Genomic DNA, 17,477 nt, shown 5'->3' on the forward strand with positions numbered 1-17,477 from the left:
TCCCCGCTGGAGTGGTACCTATTTACGTGCTTTCAAACTGCTAGGTGGGCAGAAGCAGGGACCGAGCAACGGGAGCTCACCCCTTCGGGGGGTTACGAACTGCCGATCTGATCGGCAGCCCTAGGCTCTGTGGTTTAACCCACAGCGCCACCCGCATCAAGGAAAGCAATAGTGCCACTCTATTCTGCCTTCGTCAGGCCACACTACTGTCCAATTCTGGGCACCACAACTTACGAAGGATGTCGACAAGCTGGAAGGTGTGCAGAGGAGGGAAACCGTGAAGATCAAGGATCTGAAACCATACCTTATGAGGAGCGGTTGAAGGAGCTGGGAAGGGACCCAAGGGATCTTCTAGTCCAATGCTCTGCAATGCAGGAAACTCAACTAAAGCACCCCTGACAGATGGCCACCCAACCTCTGCTTCAAAACCTCCAAGGAAGAAGAGTCCATCACCTCCCAAGGAAAACCGTTCCACTGTCAAACAGTTTTTCTGTCAGAAACAGGGCCAGCCCTATGGCGAGGCTGGGTGGAGCAGGGCGCCAGGGCGCCCCCCTGCAGCACCCGCCGGCTCGGCCGCACAGCTCTGCCCGCCCGCCACACTGGGAAACGGGGCGGGGGCGCCGGAAGGATCCGTCGCACCACGGCGCCAGGGCACCAAATATACTTAAGACGTTCCTGGTCAGAAAGTTCTTCCTGATGTTTAGTTGGAATCTCCTTTCTTGTCACTTAAAGCCATTGGTTCGAGCCATTGGTCCTTATCACCAGAGCGGGAGAAATCAAACTTACTCCACCTTCCATGTGACAACCATTGAGATATCTGAAAATGGCTCTCATATCTCTTCTCATTCTCCTCTTTTCCAAGCTAAGCATACCTAGATCCTTCAACAGCTCCTTATAAGACTTGGTTTTGTGAGGGGGTACTCACTGAAATGTTTTTTTAATAATAATAATAATAATAATAATAATAATAATAATAATAATAATAATAATAATTGTCACAGGGTGGCTGGCGGCTACTCTAGAGTAACGACTCCGACAAGTTGCCTTTTCATGCTTTTATTATGTGCACACTATTTACAGTGCAGAAGCTGTACAAGGTACATGTTCTCAGTCTGGGTCAGTACCCCGGAATGGGGATTCCCGCGTCTTTTTCCAGCAAAGTAGTCTGGGGATCCCCAATCTCCGCCCTCTTTTCTTCAGGCGCAGCTCCGGAACAGGAGGGAGGGGTCTCCTAGCCGTGCTTTCCTGCTTCCCCTTTTCCCTCTCCCTGTCGGCGCAGGGGCTCTGTGACCCTGCCAGAGCCCTGCGCGCTACTTCCTGTTTCCCCGCTGGACTCATCTCCTTCCCCGCTCCCACTTGTGCTCGGAGAGGAGCTGGTGGTCACGATGGGAGGGGGCAGTCTATAACTCCTGTCCCTCACAATAATAATAATAATCTGAGAATATATACTGCAGTACATATTTTGAGAGGATTTTTTTAAAATTCTCAAATTGATGTGGAAACAAAATGCCATAATCCTTCCAAACTCAGTTCTTCATACCTGCCTTAAAACAGGATTACAGTGGCAGCAACTATCCCAATTAACACGATCAACCAAGCTTTGCCAAAGTTTAGTGTTAATTAAGATAAGAAGAAACATAAATTTTAATCATGGTTGAGGCCAGCCGGGGTTATTTCTCAAGGAAATGCGAGAAAGTGCCTTAAAACAAAACCCAAGGACCGATTCGACTCCCCAACTACGATTAAGGGTGATACGGTATCTGTACCAGGCCTCAGAAACCCAGACAAAAGACAGTGAAGACTCTTCAAACGCCCAGAACCAAAAGTTAAAAACTAGCAGAGAGAGATTTAACTTTCAAGCGCTGTGGATAATTACACAGGGAAGCACCTAACACATAACGTAATCAATCCATTGCTATATGGAGTTTCTAAATTGAAAGAAGAAATCTCTCTGAAAGATATGCTTTAATCCAACCAGGATGAATTCCATACCCTATGTGAACATGAGGTCAGACTAGATAATTGCAGCGGTTCCCCCACTGGTCTTAAAAGTGTGCGAATTTAAATTGCTTCCACACTTAATAGTCTGCAAGAAGCTAAGGAGTAAGTATTCCTCGGAGGATGTCCAAATTACGGTCAGTGAGTGAGACCACAGATAGGTTTAATACCAGCTTGGGCAGATAAAATAGCAAGAGAGCACCTAATACGTTTTGATCCATGGAAGGTTCTCAGAGCAGAGAAGGGGCACTTAAACCTCTCCACTCACCCCCATGCTAATCCGCTCGAGCTTTATTGTTCGCTTTAAACTTTCTTTAACTTGAACCTCCCCCCACTCCCTCCCCCAACATGTACTAAGGGCAAGCAAAAAAGGTTTTCTTAAAAAAAACCCACCACACAGCCTAAAATGTGGGGCTACCTTTGAAGGTGACCCGGAAACTACAACTAATCCAGAATGCGGCAGCTAGACTGGTGACTGGGAGTGGCCGCCGAGACCACATAACACCGGTCCTAAGATACCTACATTGGCTCCCAGTACGTTTCCAGGCACAATTCAAAGTGTTGGTGCTGACCTTTAAAGCCCTAAACGGCCTCGGTCCTATATACCTGAAGGAGCGTCTCCAACCCCATTGTTCAGCCCGGACACTGAGATCCAGCGCCGAGGGCCTTCTGGCGGTTCCCTCACTGCGAGAAGCAAAGCTACAGGGAACCAGGCAGAGGGCCTTCTCGGTAGTGGCGCCCGCCCTGTGGAACGCCCTTCCATCGGAGGTCAAGGAGATAAACCTGACATTTTTTGTTTTTTTGTTGTTGTTGTTTAGTCGTTTAGTCGTGTCCGACTCTTCGTGACCCCATGGACCATAGCACGCCAGGCACTCCTGTCTTGCACTGCCTCCCGCAGTTTGGTCAAACTCATGTTCGTAGCTTCGAGAACACTGTCCAACCATCTTGTCCTCTGTCGTCCCCTTCTCCTAGTGCCCTCAATCTTTCCCAACATCAGGGTCTTTTCCAAGGATTCTTCTCTTCTCATGAGGTGGCCAAAGTATTGGAGCCTCAGCTTCACGATCTGTCCTTCCAGGGAGCACTCAGGGCTGATTTCCTTAAGAATGGATAGGTTTGATCTTCTAGCAGTCCATGGGACTCTCAAGAGTCTTCTCCAGCACCATAATTCAAAACCTGACATTTAGAAAACACCTAAAGGCAGCCCGGTTTAGGGAAGTTTTTTAATCTGTGATATTTTAATGTATTTTGGTATTTGTTCGAAGCCGCCCAGAGGGGCTGGGGAAACCCAGCCAGATGGGCGGGGTATAAATAATAAATTATTATTATTATTATTATTATTATTATTATTATTATTATTATTATTATTATTAAATAAACTTTATTGTCAATGCAGAACAGTTAGCGGCAAAAGTGAAATAACTGGTTTTTGTAAAGTGGAGGAAGCTTATCCACAGTTTGTCATCGGATGATGACCTGGAGATGGCAAATGTGCTCTTTTAAGGCAATCCGGATAGCTCAGTTGGTTAGAGCAGGGGTCAGCAAGGTTTATCTTGCCTGGGACGGATCGGTCCCGCGGAGATCCCTCCATGGGCCGGATCGCGCACGTGTGCCCACGATTTCCGGCGTCTGCGCAGATGAGATTTCCGGCGCCGCAGAAGCAAGTCCCCACACCGTGCTGCTAAGTGGCTCTTGGTACTGAAAGCAACCTAGTGGCTGCATATCTGTTTTCGGTTGTGCAATGCAAGAACGGAAGCTGCACGCAGCTCCCTAAAACCGCCATCCTTCTGTGCAAAACATCCATGAGCTGTCATGTTCACCAAACCACCCGCAGGCCTTCCATTTTCCAGCCTCCATCCCGAGCATGCATGACAACACCGTTGCGCACACATAGCAACACCTATAGCATCGTTTGGACCAATAAAGAAAATGCCCCAGGGCTTCTTACCAGCACAAGTTCATCCTGTAATTCTTTGTTACTTTTTTCATTATCCAGGAGTCTCTCTGAGAGCTCTGTAATTGCTTTCTTCTTTTCTTCCAGCTCGTCGTTTAGCTGCTTGTTTATGGAGACGTACTCCCTTTCCAGGCTGAAAGACGGAACAGAATTTTCAGAAACACTTTAAACAACTAATATTCGGCTCTGTCATATGTTGAATGAATTTAGTAGATTTTTTACTAAACAAAAAACAAAAACCAACAAAGCTGAACAAAATCAGAAAAACATTGATGAAGTGCTAAAAGTGTCTGACATGCTGCAGTCCTAAACAATATTGTGGTTTTGCATAACAGACAATTTACATGACATGGATGAAATATTTTGCCATTCAATTAACCTGGATATTTCCATAGCACCAATTTTTAGAAAATTTATTATTATTATTAATTGAATTTATATACCGCCCTATACCTGTGGGTCTCAGGGTGGTTCACAAAATAAAATCAAGATATGAAACCACAAAATAACTAATAAAAATAAAAACAACAACCCAATAGCCCCCCCCCAATTTTAAAAAAGCATAGGATGAAATCAGATCAACCAAAGGCCTGGTTAAAGAGGAACATTTTTGCCTAGCGCCTAAAGGTGTGTGATGAAGGCACCAAGCGAACTTCCCTGGGGAGAACATTCCACAGATGGGGAGCCACTGCAGAGAAGGCCCCGCTCGTGTTGTCACCCTCCGGACCACACATGAGGGCGGCACAGGAAGAAGGACCTCAGAAGATGATCTCAGGGTCCGGGGAGGTTCATATAGAAAGCGGCAGTCCTTGAGGTATTGTGGTCCTGAGCCATTGAAGGCTTTATAGGTCAAAACCAGCACTTTGAATGGGGCCCGGAAACTAATTGGTAGCCAGTGCAGTCGAACCAGGATCGGTGTAATATGCTCAAACTGTCTTGCTCCAGTGAACAACCTGGCCGCTGAATTGGGCACTAGCTAAAGTTTCATCTTCAGAGGAAGCCCTACGTACTATAAGGCATTGAAGTAATCTAACCTTGAGGTTACCAGAGCATAGACAACAGTAGTTAGGCTCTCCCTGTCCAGATAGGGGCGTAGCTGGGCCACCGGCCGAAGCTGATGGAAGGCACTCTGGGCCACTGAGGCCACCTGAGCCTCGAGCGACAGCAAAAGATCTTCAGAGGAAGTGTAACCCCATCAAGAGCAGGCGATCTCCCACCCATCTGGTCTAGGGAACATTCATGAGCAATGATAGTCAAACCAGGTCCATTGTGGTGGATATCTACGCATGCACTGAAAACACATGCCACTAAAAAGATTGTAATTTCAAAGACAGAATGCTACAGTTCTAAGAGAAGCATTTTTCATTATTCTCAGGGCAGCAACAAGAAGGTATTTTCAGCATTCACTGAAAAACGATGCTCATCTCAGCCGGTTGCTACAATAGTAAGGTTTAATTCGCATAAGACCAGTGTGAAGATATTTTAAGGAATGAACGACAACAAGTTTGAAGATGAAGGAAAATGTGGATTCAAACCAGGGAACAGCATGAAAGTAGTGAAAATATGTAACACAAAGGTCGTCAAACCAAGGATCAGAATGGGGGAGTGTGACAGGAATAAAATGGATGCCAAACCATGTAAGAACTACCTGAAAGTATGCTGCATCCGTATCAGAACGTCTTGCAAGAAAACAAAAATCCAGTTATAAATTAAAATTAAGTATACCAACACGTTGACAACCTTAAATGTCCGAGCAGAACCATGGTTATCCCCTTTATATTTTGGTTAGTCACCGAAAGAAAAGTTACCTCTCCCATTCAACAACGATGTCTGCTCGTACTGTCATGAAACGTTGAGTCTGTGGAACGTTGTGTTCAGGTTGGCACAATTCAGATGTCACACTAAACCAGTTTGGCGCAAAAACAGGAAGCCTGTGGCCTTCTAGGTACTGCTGGACTCCAACTCCCAACAGCCCAAGCCAGCATGGGCAATGGTCAGGGAGAATGCGAGTTACAGTGGTGCCTCGCAAGATGAATTTAATTCGTTCCGCGAGTCAATTCGTTTTGCGAAAAATTCGTCTTGTGAATCGCGGTTTCCCATAGGAATGCATTGAAATTTCTTTTTTTGCCCATAGGAACGCTCTGCTCCACTCATCTCTCTTACAACCTTACCGTAATTGCATCCCTGTGGGACTTACAACACTCTCAATATTTTTATGTTTAATATGATGCCACTTAATTATCATCAAGCAGCTACCATGGAAGACAACCATTTCCAGGCCCAACAAATTCTCACTCATCTCCACTGACTGCTATTAAATATGGTGGACCCAGAAAGATTTTGGGGCCAGCATTACAGATGTTTTTACATGTGAGGCTTAAATTATCTTTGAATGCCCCTCATGCTAATATCTGATCTCCGTTCACACATACTTAGGAAACCTTTTCTCTATCAAGGGCTGCACTCCCTCCAAATTATCTATCAAGAGTCTCACATCTACATCCACTACATCACGTTAACCTGCTAAACCAATAGCAGGGAGTTTTGACCCTCCAGATGTTGCTGAACTACAACTCCCATCAGTCCCAGCAAGCATGGCCAATGACCAGGGGTGGTGGGAGTTGTAGCTCAGCAACATCCGGAGGGTCAAGGCTTCCCAACACCGGTGTTAAAAGTAGGAAAACGCTCAGCTCTGTGCTATAGAATACGAACGATTAGTCCACTGTCCAATGCAACAAATAAATAACAAATTCTGAATCGGGAAATAAGAGACTTACCTATTGAGTTTCTCGACGCTCTCGTGAGCGTTGCGCTTCTCTTTGTCATAGGCATTTTCCACCTCTCTAAATTTGCCTTTGATCATTTCCAAGTCAGAAAGCGCTTCTGCTTGGCTGGCCTTCTCCACCTGCAAAGCCCCTTCAAGGTCTCGAATTCTTAACTGCAACGTAAAAAGAATCCGTCAAGCAACACTCCAAGGAGGGCTGTGTTTTGTTGCTCCACAGCACGTTAATTGTTAGGGAAGATAATAACTGTATCAGTACTGATGGGCTTTTAATACACTTAAGACGAGAGCACGTGGGCTTATTTATTCTTTAACCAGGGTTAGGTCAAGAGCAAACCCTGGTTACGTTTAAATGTTATGCCCAGGTGTTCATCTGAATATGCAAAGAGTTAAACCAGGAGCATGCCATCTTTCTGGGTGAGCAGGACGCTTGAGATCTTCAGGCCAATAGTTTGAAGGTCAGAAAAGAATTTTCAAACATATTCCATTGAATGCACTTAGAATGAATTTCCCCTGCCCTTAACCATGGTTCTATGCTCACATGAACCATGGTCAGCACTAACCAGTGCTTATTTTTTTACTCAGAAATTGAAATCAGGGTTTGAAACTGGCATTGGATCAGGAGCAATGCTTGCTAGCATTAGCATGGCTGATGGAAGTGGAGACATTGCAGCAAATTATACTTGGCAGGAGAAGGGAAGGGCAAATTTTTGCTGGAGGCACGGGAGAGATAGCGAGTGCAATCATATAGACCAGGGATGCCCAACAGGTCGATCACGATCTACTGGTAGATCCCCGGGATGTTTTGGTAGATTGTGGTCGATCGCTGGGTCCCCCCCCCAAAAAATAGGGCTTTCCTTCCCAAAAAAGGTCAACAACTTTGCCCTGAACCCCCAAAAATGGGGGGAGATCACTGCCAGTTTTTAATTCTGTAAGTAGATCGCAGTCTCTTGGGAGTTGGTCACCCCGATATAGACTGTTGACAACCCCCAAATCATGATCAAAGAAAGGGAAATAAAGGTTTGATTTTAGAAGGAATAACTGTTATCCTGGTACACCTCTGTACCAGGTCTGTGGCACTGAAACAGCACCCTGTGCCAACCTGGGATGCCAAGATGGTACAGCAGCAAAAGACAGCTCTGTGATGCCACCCACAGCATAAAACTACCATGTTTCCTTGGGTGCCCCCAATACTCCATTTTGTTAATAAAGCTACTGTGTTAAACATCCAGGTGAGACTTGGCTCAGGATGTAATTAGTCCGCTCCACCTAACGGCTGTCACAGATTTACCTGGATTATTTCAGAATTAAATTTTGATTCCAGGTGTGCTGCTCTCTCTGCCTCAACGTTCTCTTCCAGTTTCTTTATTCTCATTGTAGCTACCTAAAAACAGAAAATTCAGGCTGGTTAAAGACGCAAACACCCTGGAAATCTCTCTCAAGTACTTCTCGGGTAGATTGCAACATCGTGCGTTTCCGAGCACAATTCAAAGCATTGGTGCTGACCTTTAAAGCTCTAAACAGCTTCAGCCCAGTATACTTGAAGGAGCGTCTCCACCTCCACCGTTCAGCCCGGACACGGAGGTCAAGCTCTGAGGGCCTTCAGGCAGTTCCCTCACTGTGAGAAGTGAAGCAACAGGGAACCAGGCAGAGGGCCTTTTCGGTGGTGGCACCAGCCCTGTGGAACGCCCTTCCATCAGATGTCAATGAAATAAAATTAAAAAAAACCTACACAACTTTTAGAAGACATCTGAAAGCAGCCGTGTATGGGAAAGTTAATGTTTGGTATTTTACTGTGGTTTTATAGTTTGTTGGAAGCCGCCCAGAGTGGCTGGGGAAACAGAGTTAGATGGGCAGCAAATAATAATAATAATAATAATAATAATAATAATAATAATAATAATAATCTTACTACTACTACTTCAGTGCAATCTACTTGGAATGGCTCTTGAAGATAGTTTGATCATTGAGCTACCCTCAATATAAGACAGGGGTCAGCAATCTTTTTCAGCCGTGGGCCGGTCCACCGTCCCCCAGACCATGTGGTGGGCCGGACTATATTTTGGAAACAAATATGAACAAATTCCTATGCCCTACAAATAACCCAGAGATAAATTTTAAACAGGAGGACACATTCTACTCATGTCAAAACATGCTGATTCCCGGACCGTCCGCGGGCCAGATTGAGAAGGTGATGGGGCCGGATCCTTAGGCTGCCAACCCTATGTTAAGCCTAATCTTGCTCAATGCATTGGCTTTTAGTTAGGTTCTGGGTCTCTTGATCTTGAATGTCCCATGCTAAGCACAACTGGCAGATCACTTTCTCCCATGCAGTCCTCAAAGTTCTTTATATTAGGGATGCAAGTTCCTTGCTGTAGGGAAGGAGGGCTTTCCGTGGTGGTGCCAACTTCTACAAGAAATTCCATAGAATCTGAGTTGCAATATTATAATATGTACTAACAATCCAATGTCTTTTTAAGGAGCCCCACTAGATAACTTGTCTTAATTTTTTAATGGCAAAGAAATCCTCCCTATTTGCCTTCTGATCTATGTTTACCCATCACTATTCTGATACTTCCGTTGTCCGCCAATAGTATTTTGAAATCTCTCAATGTGTATGTTACTTTTCTATAAAAACAGAGTTGGGCTCCTTTAGGGAAGAGAAAATGACGGGAAAGCCATTTATTGGAATTCGTGAAGACTTTAATAAACTATTAATAACGAGGAAATGGTTAGATGTTAAACAGCCTTGAGTACTCTTGTATAAATATCAAACATTTTAAGGAAACTTATTAAATGAAAGCCTTCATCATTTGACCATGAATCCACGTCTCCGTAGTACAACTTAAGATTCTGTTCCTGAAGCTTTACAAAGTTGGGAAATCTCGATTTCTGATTTCTCTGGGGGTTCTGAAGTAACATGCCGCACAGACGCATTTACTGCACATTAGAGCACAATCAACAATGCAGGAGATCACCAAAGACCCGACTGGCACAGTCAAGCATTCAGGGGCGTCAATGGTAAAGAAATAAAGTCTTATATATAAGGTCTTCAGGACCACCGGCAGAGCACCAGGCCTGCTGGCTCATGTAAGCAACCCAGAATTTGTTTATCCAACAGATCTGACAGCGCATGCTAACATCAAAATAAAAAAAATCCCGAGGGAGGCTGGAGGGAGCTGTCTATTTATAGCACACATTGCTTAAATAAGCTCAGCAGCGGATAGACCGTGTCACAGACCAGTCTTCCCCCAGATGTTGTAGGACTCCAAATCCCATCAGTCTCAGCCAGCTTGGCCAACAGAAAGGAATGGTGAGAGCTATAGCCCAAAACTTCGGGGGGGGGGATTAGATCGCAGAAGGGTGCTATAGATCCCAAGCTAATTGAACTGGTAGCCCCTCGAGTCCCGAAATTGAACAACCCAAAAACTTGGTTTGAGCAAAAACCATAGATCCATCTTTCTCCACCCGCTAATGTTCCTAACATACTTTCCTCATCCCATTTTGGGGCACTCTTAGTTTACATTTTGCATTCTATTTTACACTTTTTGCATTTTCAGACCAAAGCGCGACAAGACTAAAAAGAAAAAGAAATTAAGCCAAAAGTATGCTACAAAACATCTGTGGGTCCTGTGCATGCCTGATCTTACACTAATAAATAAAATAGCATATTGGCCATCTTCTGGTTAAAAGATGCAAAGGAACATTTCAGCGGAAAAGGGTGTCCGAAACTCCAAATAACTGTTCTATCAAGACAGTTACGTCTACCAAAGCATAAAAGAGCCACAATCCAATACAGTGGTACCTTGAGTTACAAAAACTTCAGGTTACAGACTCCAGTAACCCGAAAGTAGTACCTCTGGTTAAGAACTTGGCCTCAGGATGAGAACAGAAATCGCGCGGCGGCAGCGGGAGGCCCCATTAGCTAAAGTGGTACCTCAGGTTAAGAACGGTTTCGGGTTAAGAACGGACCTCCGGAACGAATTAAGTTCGTAACCCGAGGTACCACTGTAGCCTACTTGTGATTTAAAAGGTGATAGTTAAATTATGGATGCTTACGGAAATCAGCCCTGAGGAAAGAAGGCTGATCGCCGAAGAATTGATGCTTTTGAATTATGGTGCTGGAGGAGACTCTTGAGAGTCCCATGGACTGCAAGAAGATCAAACCTATCCATTCTGAAGGAAATCAGCCCTGAGTGCTCAATGGAAGGACAGATCCTGAAGCTGAGGCTCCAAGACTTTGGCCACCTTATGAGAAGAGAAGAATCCTTGGAAAAGACCCTGATGTTGGGAAAGATGGAGGGCACAAGGAGAAGGGGACGACAGAGGACGAGATGGTTGGACGGTGTTCTCGAAGCTACGAACATGAGTTTGACAAAACTGCAGGAGGCAGTGCAAGACAGGAGTGCCTGGTGTGCTATGGTCCATGGGGTCACGAAGAGTCGGACACGACTAAACGACTAAACAACAACAAACCAATAGAGCAAAGGATACTGGATTAAATATGACCTCAATCTGTAGAAACCTCATGAAGTTTCATGCTGTTAGCCAACGAGGCAACTTAGCGGGGACTAAACTAAGCACTGGTGATTTCACTGGGACACAGCCAATTGTCTCTGAATCGGGTCATTGACTCGGGTCGTTGAGGAGAAGAAGAATTCAAGTTACAAGGCAGAGGGTTGAATCCGAAACTGTCTGTGCACTAGAAGAAAGAACCTCCACTCACACAACAGGGCTTCCACCTCCTTCCTCTTACAGCATTCAAGGGCTCTCAAAATCTGGGGGTGCACAGGGAACTGTAGCGGTGGGTGGGAAGCGAAGTCCCACTGCACCCACAGGCAAGAAGTTCACTCGCACAAGGTTGGGTTCCGCCCCCCCAAAAGCCATGTGACATCTTTGTTATTCTTTTAAGCGAAACTATGCTATTGAGTCCGCAAATTAGGAAGCAAGATTATACCGAGCAAGACAACTGGTTGGTCCATCTACTGTCCCCCAGGCCAACAGCGGCTCTCCGAGATTTCAGGCCTTGGGTATACGGTACTAGGGAGTGAGCCGCAATAGCAAATCATGTGGCTCTACCACACAAAAAAGAGGGTGAAGGGAAGAAAATGAACATTTCTTAGGCTTACTTCTTATTTTACTCCTGCCAGTACAAAGCTTCCTTAGGCTTTGTATATATCACTTCCGGCACAGCTGAAGTATCTGCAAGGATGCCATGAAAAAACATGAAGGAAAATGGCTACATGAAATCAAACCCTGTGTGCCGAAGAAAGCCTCTCTGTGCTTTTAAACAAACAGACATTTTTGTCAAGTAGGAAGCCAATTAACAAGATCCCTCTGTTTCAGTATTTTATTCTGTATTTTACTGGAAACTGGAATTTACTATTGCACTTGCAATTATTATTCTGCTGTTTGCAAATTGCTGTTTTTGGTTTGTCTTTAAATGAAATGGGGGGTGGGTGGGGAAGGTTTAGCAAATCGAAAAAAGTAATACGTGAACCTCCAAGCTCAGAAACCAGCTGTTGAAGGGCAAAGAGCACAGGAAAGCTATTGCCTTCATGCCCTGCATGTGGAACTTCCTGCAGACATCCCAAAAGGCCACGCTGGGGGAAAGGATGAGAGGCTTCCAGCCAATATTCTCTTGCGTTCTCTTGAAATTGCCATTACTTTCCAACCAGTGACATTTCCTTTCTACACCCACCAGAGGGCACCAAAGGAACACCACAAATCTTCCTTAAAGCAGCTGGTCGACATGTGCTCAGCCAAAGTATCTCTCAAACTGCTATATTTTTTAATTTAAAAAAAAAAAAAGTTTAGAAAGCTATTCCGGCAATCATTTCCACTACTTTTTGCAAACACTGTGCATTTTGCTTCATGTGCTTCAAAGCTGCCCAATTAGGGATTTAAAGACAATCCCACCTTGCAAACAACAATTGGTTGCTGTAACATCTGCTTGCACGGTTAATTTTAATTTTAATGGCAGAAAGGGGTAGCCCATATCACAGAACAGCATGCCTTTTAAAAAATGTAGACGCCCCAAATCTCCCAGCCCTGAAGAATTATAAATATGTGGTTTTTTCCAATTAAAAAGGGGGGGTGAGATAGCTCACCTGTGGCCTTGCAGAAGTAGCTGGACTATAACACCCCAACAACCTTGACCATTGTCCAAGCTGGTTGGGGCTGATGGGAATTGGAGTCCAAGAGTCCAACAACATCTGGAGGCCCCCACACGGGAGTGGCAGCTGTTTACACACACTCCACTTACACATAGGGCTGGGCGACATCTGGTTTTCAACACTGCAATATGTATATATCACCAGCTAAACATTGCAATATACTCAAAAGATGTACAAATATTTCTTTTGAGTATGGTAAGCGAAGAAATCAAGGCCAAAGACAGATGCATGGTAATGTATAGCACTATAGCCGCTAGAATTCTAATCGCACAAAATTGGAAAAGTGACAAAATTCCAAATATTAAAGATTGGCTGACGAAATTAGTGGGATATAAAAAAATTTGGCTATTCGAAATGGGATATCAAAAGGGTTGGGTAGGGGAAAAGTGGGCAAAAACTGGGAATCCTTTGAATCATACATGAAAAATAAGGCAAAATAAGCGAATCTTGAGGCAGAGATATGAAGGGCAAGGAAATTAAAGGGAAGGAGAAAATCATATTAAGTATGCATCAGAATAAAGAAAGATAATCAACATATAGGAATGACTGGAAGTTACCAGGGTGGAGGGCAAGGGGGAGGGTAATTAGGCCTTTTTTAACATAATTAATGGTTAAGGTTGGACTAGATGAATCCCAAGCCGGAATTAAGATTGCCGGAAGAAATATCAACAACCTCAGATATGCAGATGACACAACCTTGATGGCAGAAAGCGAGGAGGAATTAAAGAACCTTTTAATGAGGGTGAAAGAGGAGAGCGCAAAATATGGTCTGAAGCTCAACATCAAAAAAACCAAGATCATGGCCACTGGTCCCATCACCTCCTGGCAAATAGAAGGGGAAGAAATGGAGGCAGTGAGAGATTTTACTTTCTTGGGCTCCTTGATCACTGCAGATGGTGACAGCAGTCACGAAATTAAAAGACGCCTGCTTCTTGGGAGAAAAGCAATGACAAACCTAGACAGCATCTTAAAAAGCAGAGACATCACCTTGCCGACAAAGGTCCGTATAGTTAAAGCTATGGTTTTCCCAGTAGTGATGTATGGAAGTGAGAGCTGGACCATAAAGAAGGCTGATCGTCGAAGAATTGATGCTTTTGAATTATGGTGCTGGAGGAGACTCTTGAGAGTCCCATGGACTGCTAGAAGATCAAACCTATCTATTCTTAAGGAAATCAGCCCTGAGTGCTCCCTGGAAGGACAGATCGTGAAGCTGAGGCTCCAATACTTTGGCCACCTCATGAGAAGAGAAGAATCCTTGGAAAAGACCCTGATGTTGGGAAAGATTGAGGGCACTAGGAGAAGGGGACGACAGAGGACAAGATGGTTGGACAGTGTTCTCGAAGCTACGAACATGAGTTTGACCAAACTGCGGGAGGCAGTGCAAGACAGGAGTGCCTGGCGTGCTATGGTCCATGGGGTCACGAAGAGTCGGACACGACTAAACGACTAAACAACAAATGGTTAAGGTGAATTGGACTAGAGTCCGAAAAAATTAGGGGGTTGAGTACGAACGATTATTTGAAGGAAGATTTGATCTATTTATTCTCATTTGTTTTTATTTTAAACTTCCTTATCTTCTGTTTGATGATTAAGATTCCTATGTTAGCATTTTTGTTACAATTATGATTTGGATACATTACAAATATTATTTGGATTATTTTATGTTATTAACTTTATTTTGTTTAAGTTACTGTTTCCGAGTATAAGTTTTTTTATTCTTTTTTTTTCTTATTTCAGTTTTGTTCTCTTTTACGTTAACGCTATATGTGTATGTGTATGTTTGTGAGTGTGTCTGTTTAAATAATTCTAAATAAAGTTTGTTTTTATATAAAAAAAAACAACAACATTGCGATCTACTGATCTATCACAATGTCTGAAATAAGGATGGAGCGATGCAGAGGCCTTGGCCGGCTTCAAGGTCTTCCCATGTTGCGATTTTTGCACCCAAACCTCGTGATTCACGATATACTGCCAGTTAGGAAACCGATATCATGGTAGGGACTTCAAACCGGGGTTTGGACGATACACGGGTAACCCATATTGAGATCCTGGAGGGCTGCCGGTCAGTGTAGACAGTGCTGAGCCGGGTGGGCCAAAGGTCTGACAGGCACCTTCCCCCATATGTTCTGGCAAGCTGTCAGTCCCCGACACCAAAGCCCTTCGGAGAACGGAGTTGGGGGGACGACGACACTTGCCTCAAGCTCTTTCTTAAGCCGGGCCTCTCGCTCGGCGCTGAAGTCGAGTTCGCTGGCCTGCTGCCTCAGCCCTTCGGCGCAGCTGCTGTGTTGCAGCTCCATGTCTTGCATTTTCTGGTGAAGGCTCTGCATTGCGCTGTTGCTGTCCTGATAGAAAAGAGAGAGGGGGGGCACAGTTATTGCTTCAGCCACAAGCAGAGAGGTCAAAAGAAGATGACCCCATTGGGTCAGGGTACGTGAGCGGCAAACCCGGAAGTATATTTCCAGGTTTTTACCACGTGCGCATGTACAGAAGCGCTCTACCACCGCGTGCGCAGAAGCGGTCCCTCCGGTTGCAGAAACCTCGGGATCTGACTGGAGCTCCGGAATTGATCCCATCCGCAACCTGAGGTACCACTGTACCGCTCTCATCGTAAGATCTCAGGGCAGTTCGAAGAATAAAATACAAGATAAAGACAAGTACATAAAACTAAACAGCAAAACTATAACCCTCCCTTCCCAGTCACATTTAAAAGGCTCTAGGATATTATTCAGCCCAAGACCTGGTTAAAGAGGAACATTTTTGTCCGGCACTAAAAGTGTACAATGAAGGCACCAGGTGAACCTCCCTGGAGAGAGTATGCCACAAATGGGGAGCCACTGCAGAGAAGGCCCTGTTCTCGTGTTGCCACCCTCCTGACCTCACAAGGAGGTGGGCATAGGACGAAGGGTCTCAGAAGATGATCTCAGGGTCTGGGTAGGTTCATATGGGGGAGAGGCGGTCCTTCAGGTATTGCGGTCCTGAGCAGTTTATGGTTGCAGTAATGGCTGGCCCAACACCACCTAGTGAGCTTCATGGCTGAGGGGGGACAGGACGGGATCTGAACCTGGAGGTCTCCAATCCTAAGCCAACTCACTATCCATCTGGGTTCCACACAGTCACAAAAAGCGAGCCACAAAAAAAAAGGCAAAATAAATGGCAAAAACAGACAGACCTTAGCGTAACACTCAAATCGGAAGCGCAACACTTAAAACAGAGCGTGTTCAGCTTCCGAAAAAGGTTTGTAAACCGGAACACTTACTTACGGGTTTGCAGTGTTTGGGTTCCAAGTTGTTTGAGTGCCAAGGCGTTTGAGAACCAAGGTACCACTGTAAAACCATACACATTGCAAAGCTTCGCAAATTAGAATTCGGGCATTTGTATTTAGGATTTGCTTCCCACAAATCATTTGCTGGTCGCGAGCATCACCTGCTACTTTTCTGCGCCATTTAAAAGCAACGGCTGCGGGAGCGAGAGAAAGAAGATGGCGGAGCTAAAACGAAAATGTTTCAGCGGAGACCCCTCCCGAAGGAGGAAAAGATGTACAAACACTACTACGTCAGAATCTAGAAAAGCTATAAAATGATGGATTTTTTTATAGATGAATGGAGGCCTTTTGTGGGCTTTTGAGAAAAATTACAGTCAAATGTAATCACGGTCAGGATTCAGATAAAAGCAGCGCTAGAAAAATGACACAGCAAATGTAATGGAGAAGCTTTTGGCAATAACAATATAATGCAGAAGAAGAAAAAACACTGGGGAGGCATGGACGGGAGATCAGCCTATGAAATAATGTAATGATTTGATTGGAAGGTTTTTGTGAAAATATTTGAAAGATTTAATAAAAAACTATATACAGTATTTTTTAAAAAAAGAATCCAAAAAGGTTTTTTCCCATGAACAAAATACTCAAGAGGCTAGATCTGCATATCTTCTTCTTCTTCTTCCTGCAACATATTACAATCAATTTAGCAGAGAGAATATTGTGCATTGGTTATCTGTTTGCCCGTGTGTTCAGCACGCTCATAAAAAACCACTTCTGCGGGGCATGTATTTACCGCTGTTGCTTAACTGCCCAATACGATGCTTTCTCCACCATTAATTTCTAAACGTGTTGGTCTTGTTTTAGCGCCGATGTATATAGCTCCTCTGTGCGGGGGAGGAAAACACATATAATTAGCTGTTGGGCTGATAAGACGTCTTCGGGAAGATCAGGGTATTTAAGGCAGCATTTACAGCTACCTGTTCAGTTCCCCCTGCAGCAGCAGCGCTGCTCCGCGGTCTTAATCTCAGGCTCAAGTCGGCTCAAGGAAAAAGGTTGTTGCAGGGTCACAGCCCACAAAAAAAAGGGAAAGGAAAGAAACACCTCCAGGGCCAGTGTGTTAAAAGAACGCACACGAGAAAAAGGAGGCAGCCTGAGCTCTTACAACTTGGCCTCCTGATCCCGTCACAATTGTCAGCGCGATACACCAGCTTCCTATCCTAAAAGGATCTCTTAGTTCTAGGAACAAATAGAGGCTCTTCTTGAATTCTCGGAGCACTCCGTTCTGACAGCTGCCCTGCCTCCTTAATAAAT

The 17,477-nt window shown here is 44.6% G+C and overlaps 1 protein-coding gene across 4 annotated transcripts in view; it reads right to left on the bottom strand.

Moving 5' to 3' along the window:
- The window catches only part of CCDC171 (coiled-coil domain containing 171), a 223,774-nt gene that overhangs the window by 175,037 nt on the left and 31,260 nt on the right, over positions 1 to 17,477 (bottom strand). For 3 of the 4 annotated variants that reach the window (XM_060269247.1, XM_060269246.1, XM_060269248.1), the window contains 4 exons: positions 15,099 to 15,249; positions 8,023 to 8,111; positions 6,727 to 6,887; positions 3,944 to 4,082 (listed from right to left, as the gene is read on the bottom strand). In XM_060269247.1, coding sequence (XP_060125230.1) covers positions 3,944 to 4,082; positions 6,727 to 6,887; positions 8,023 to 8,111; positions 15,099 to 15,249 — 540 coding nt within the window. Of the gene's footprint in view, positions 1 to 3,943; positions 4,083 to 6,726; positions 6,888 to 8,022; positions 8,116 to 15,098; positions 15,250 to 17,477 lie in introns of all 4 variants that reach the window. The other variant, XM_035140705.2, reaches the window with a different exon arrangement.

Source organism: Zootoca vivipara, chromosome 16 (genome assembly GCF_963506605.1).
Source record: "Zootoca vivipara chromosome 16, rZooViv1.1, whole genome shotgun sequence".
NCBI lineage: Eukaryota > Metazoa > Chordata > Lepidosauria > Squamata > Lacertidae > Zootoca > Zootoca vivipara.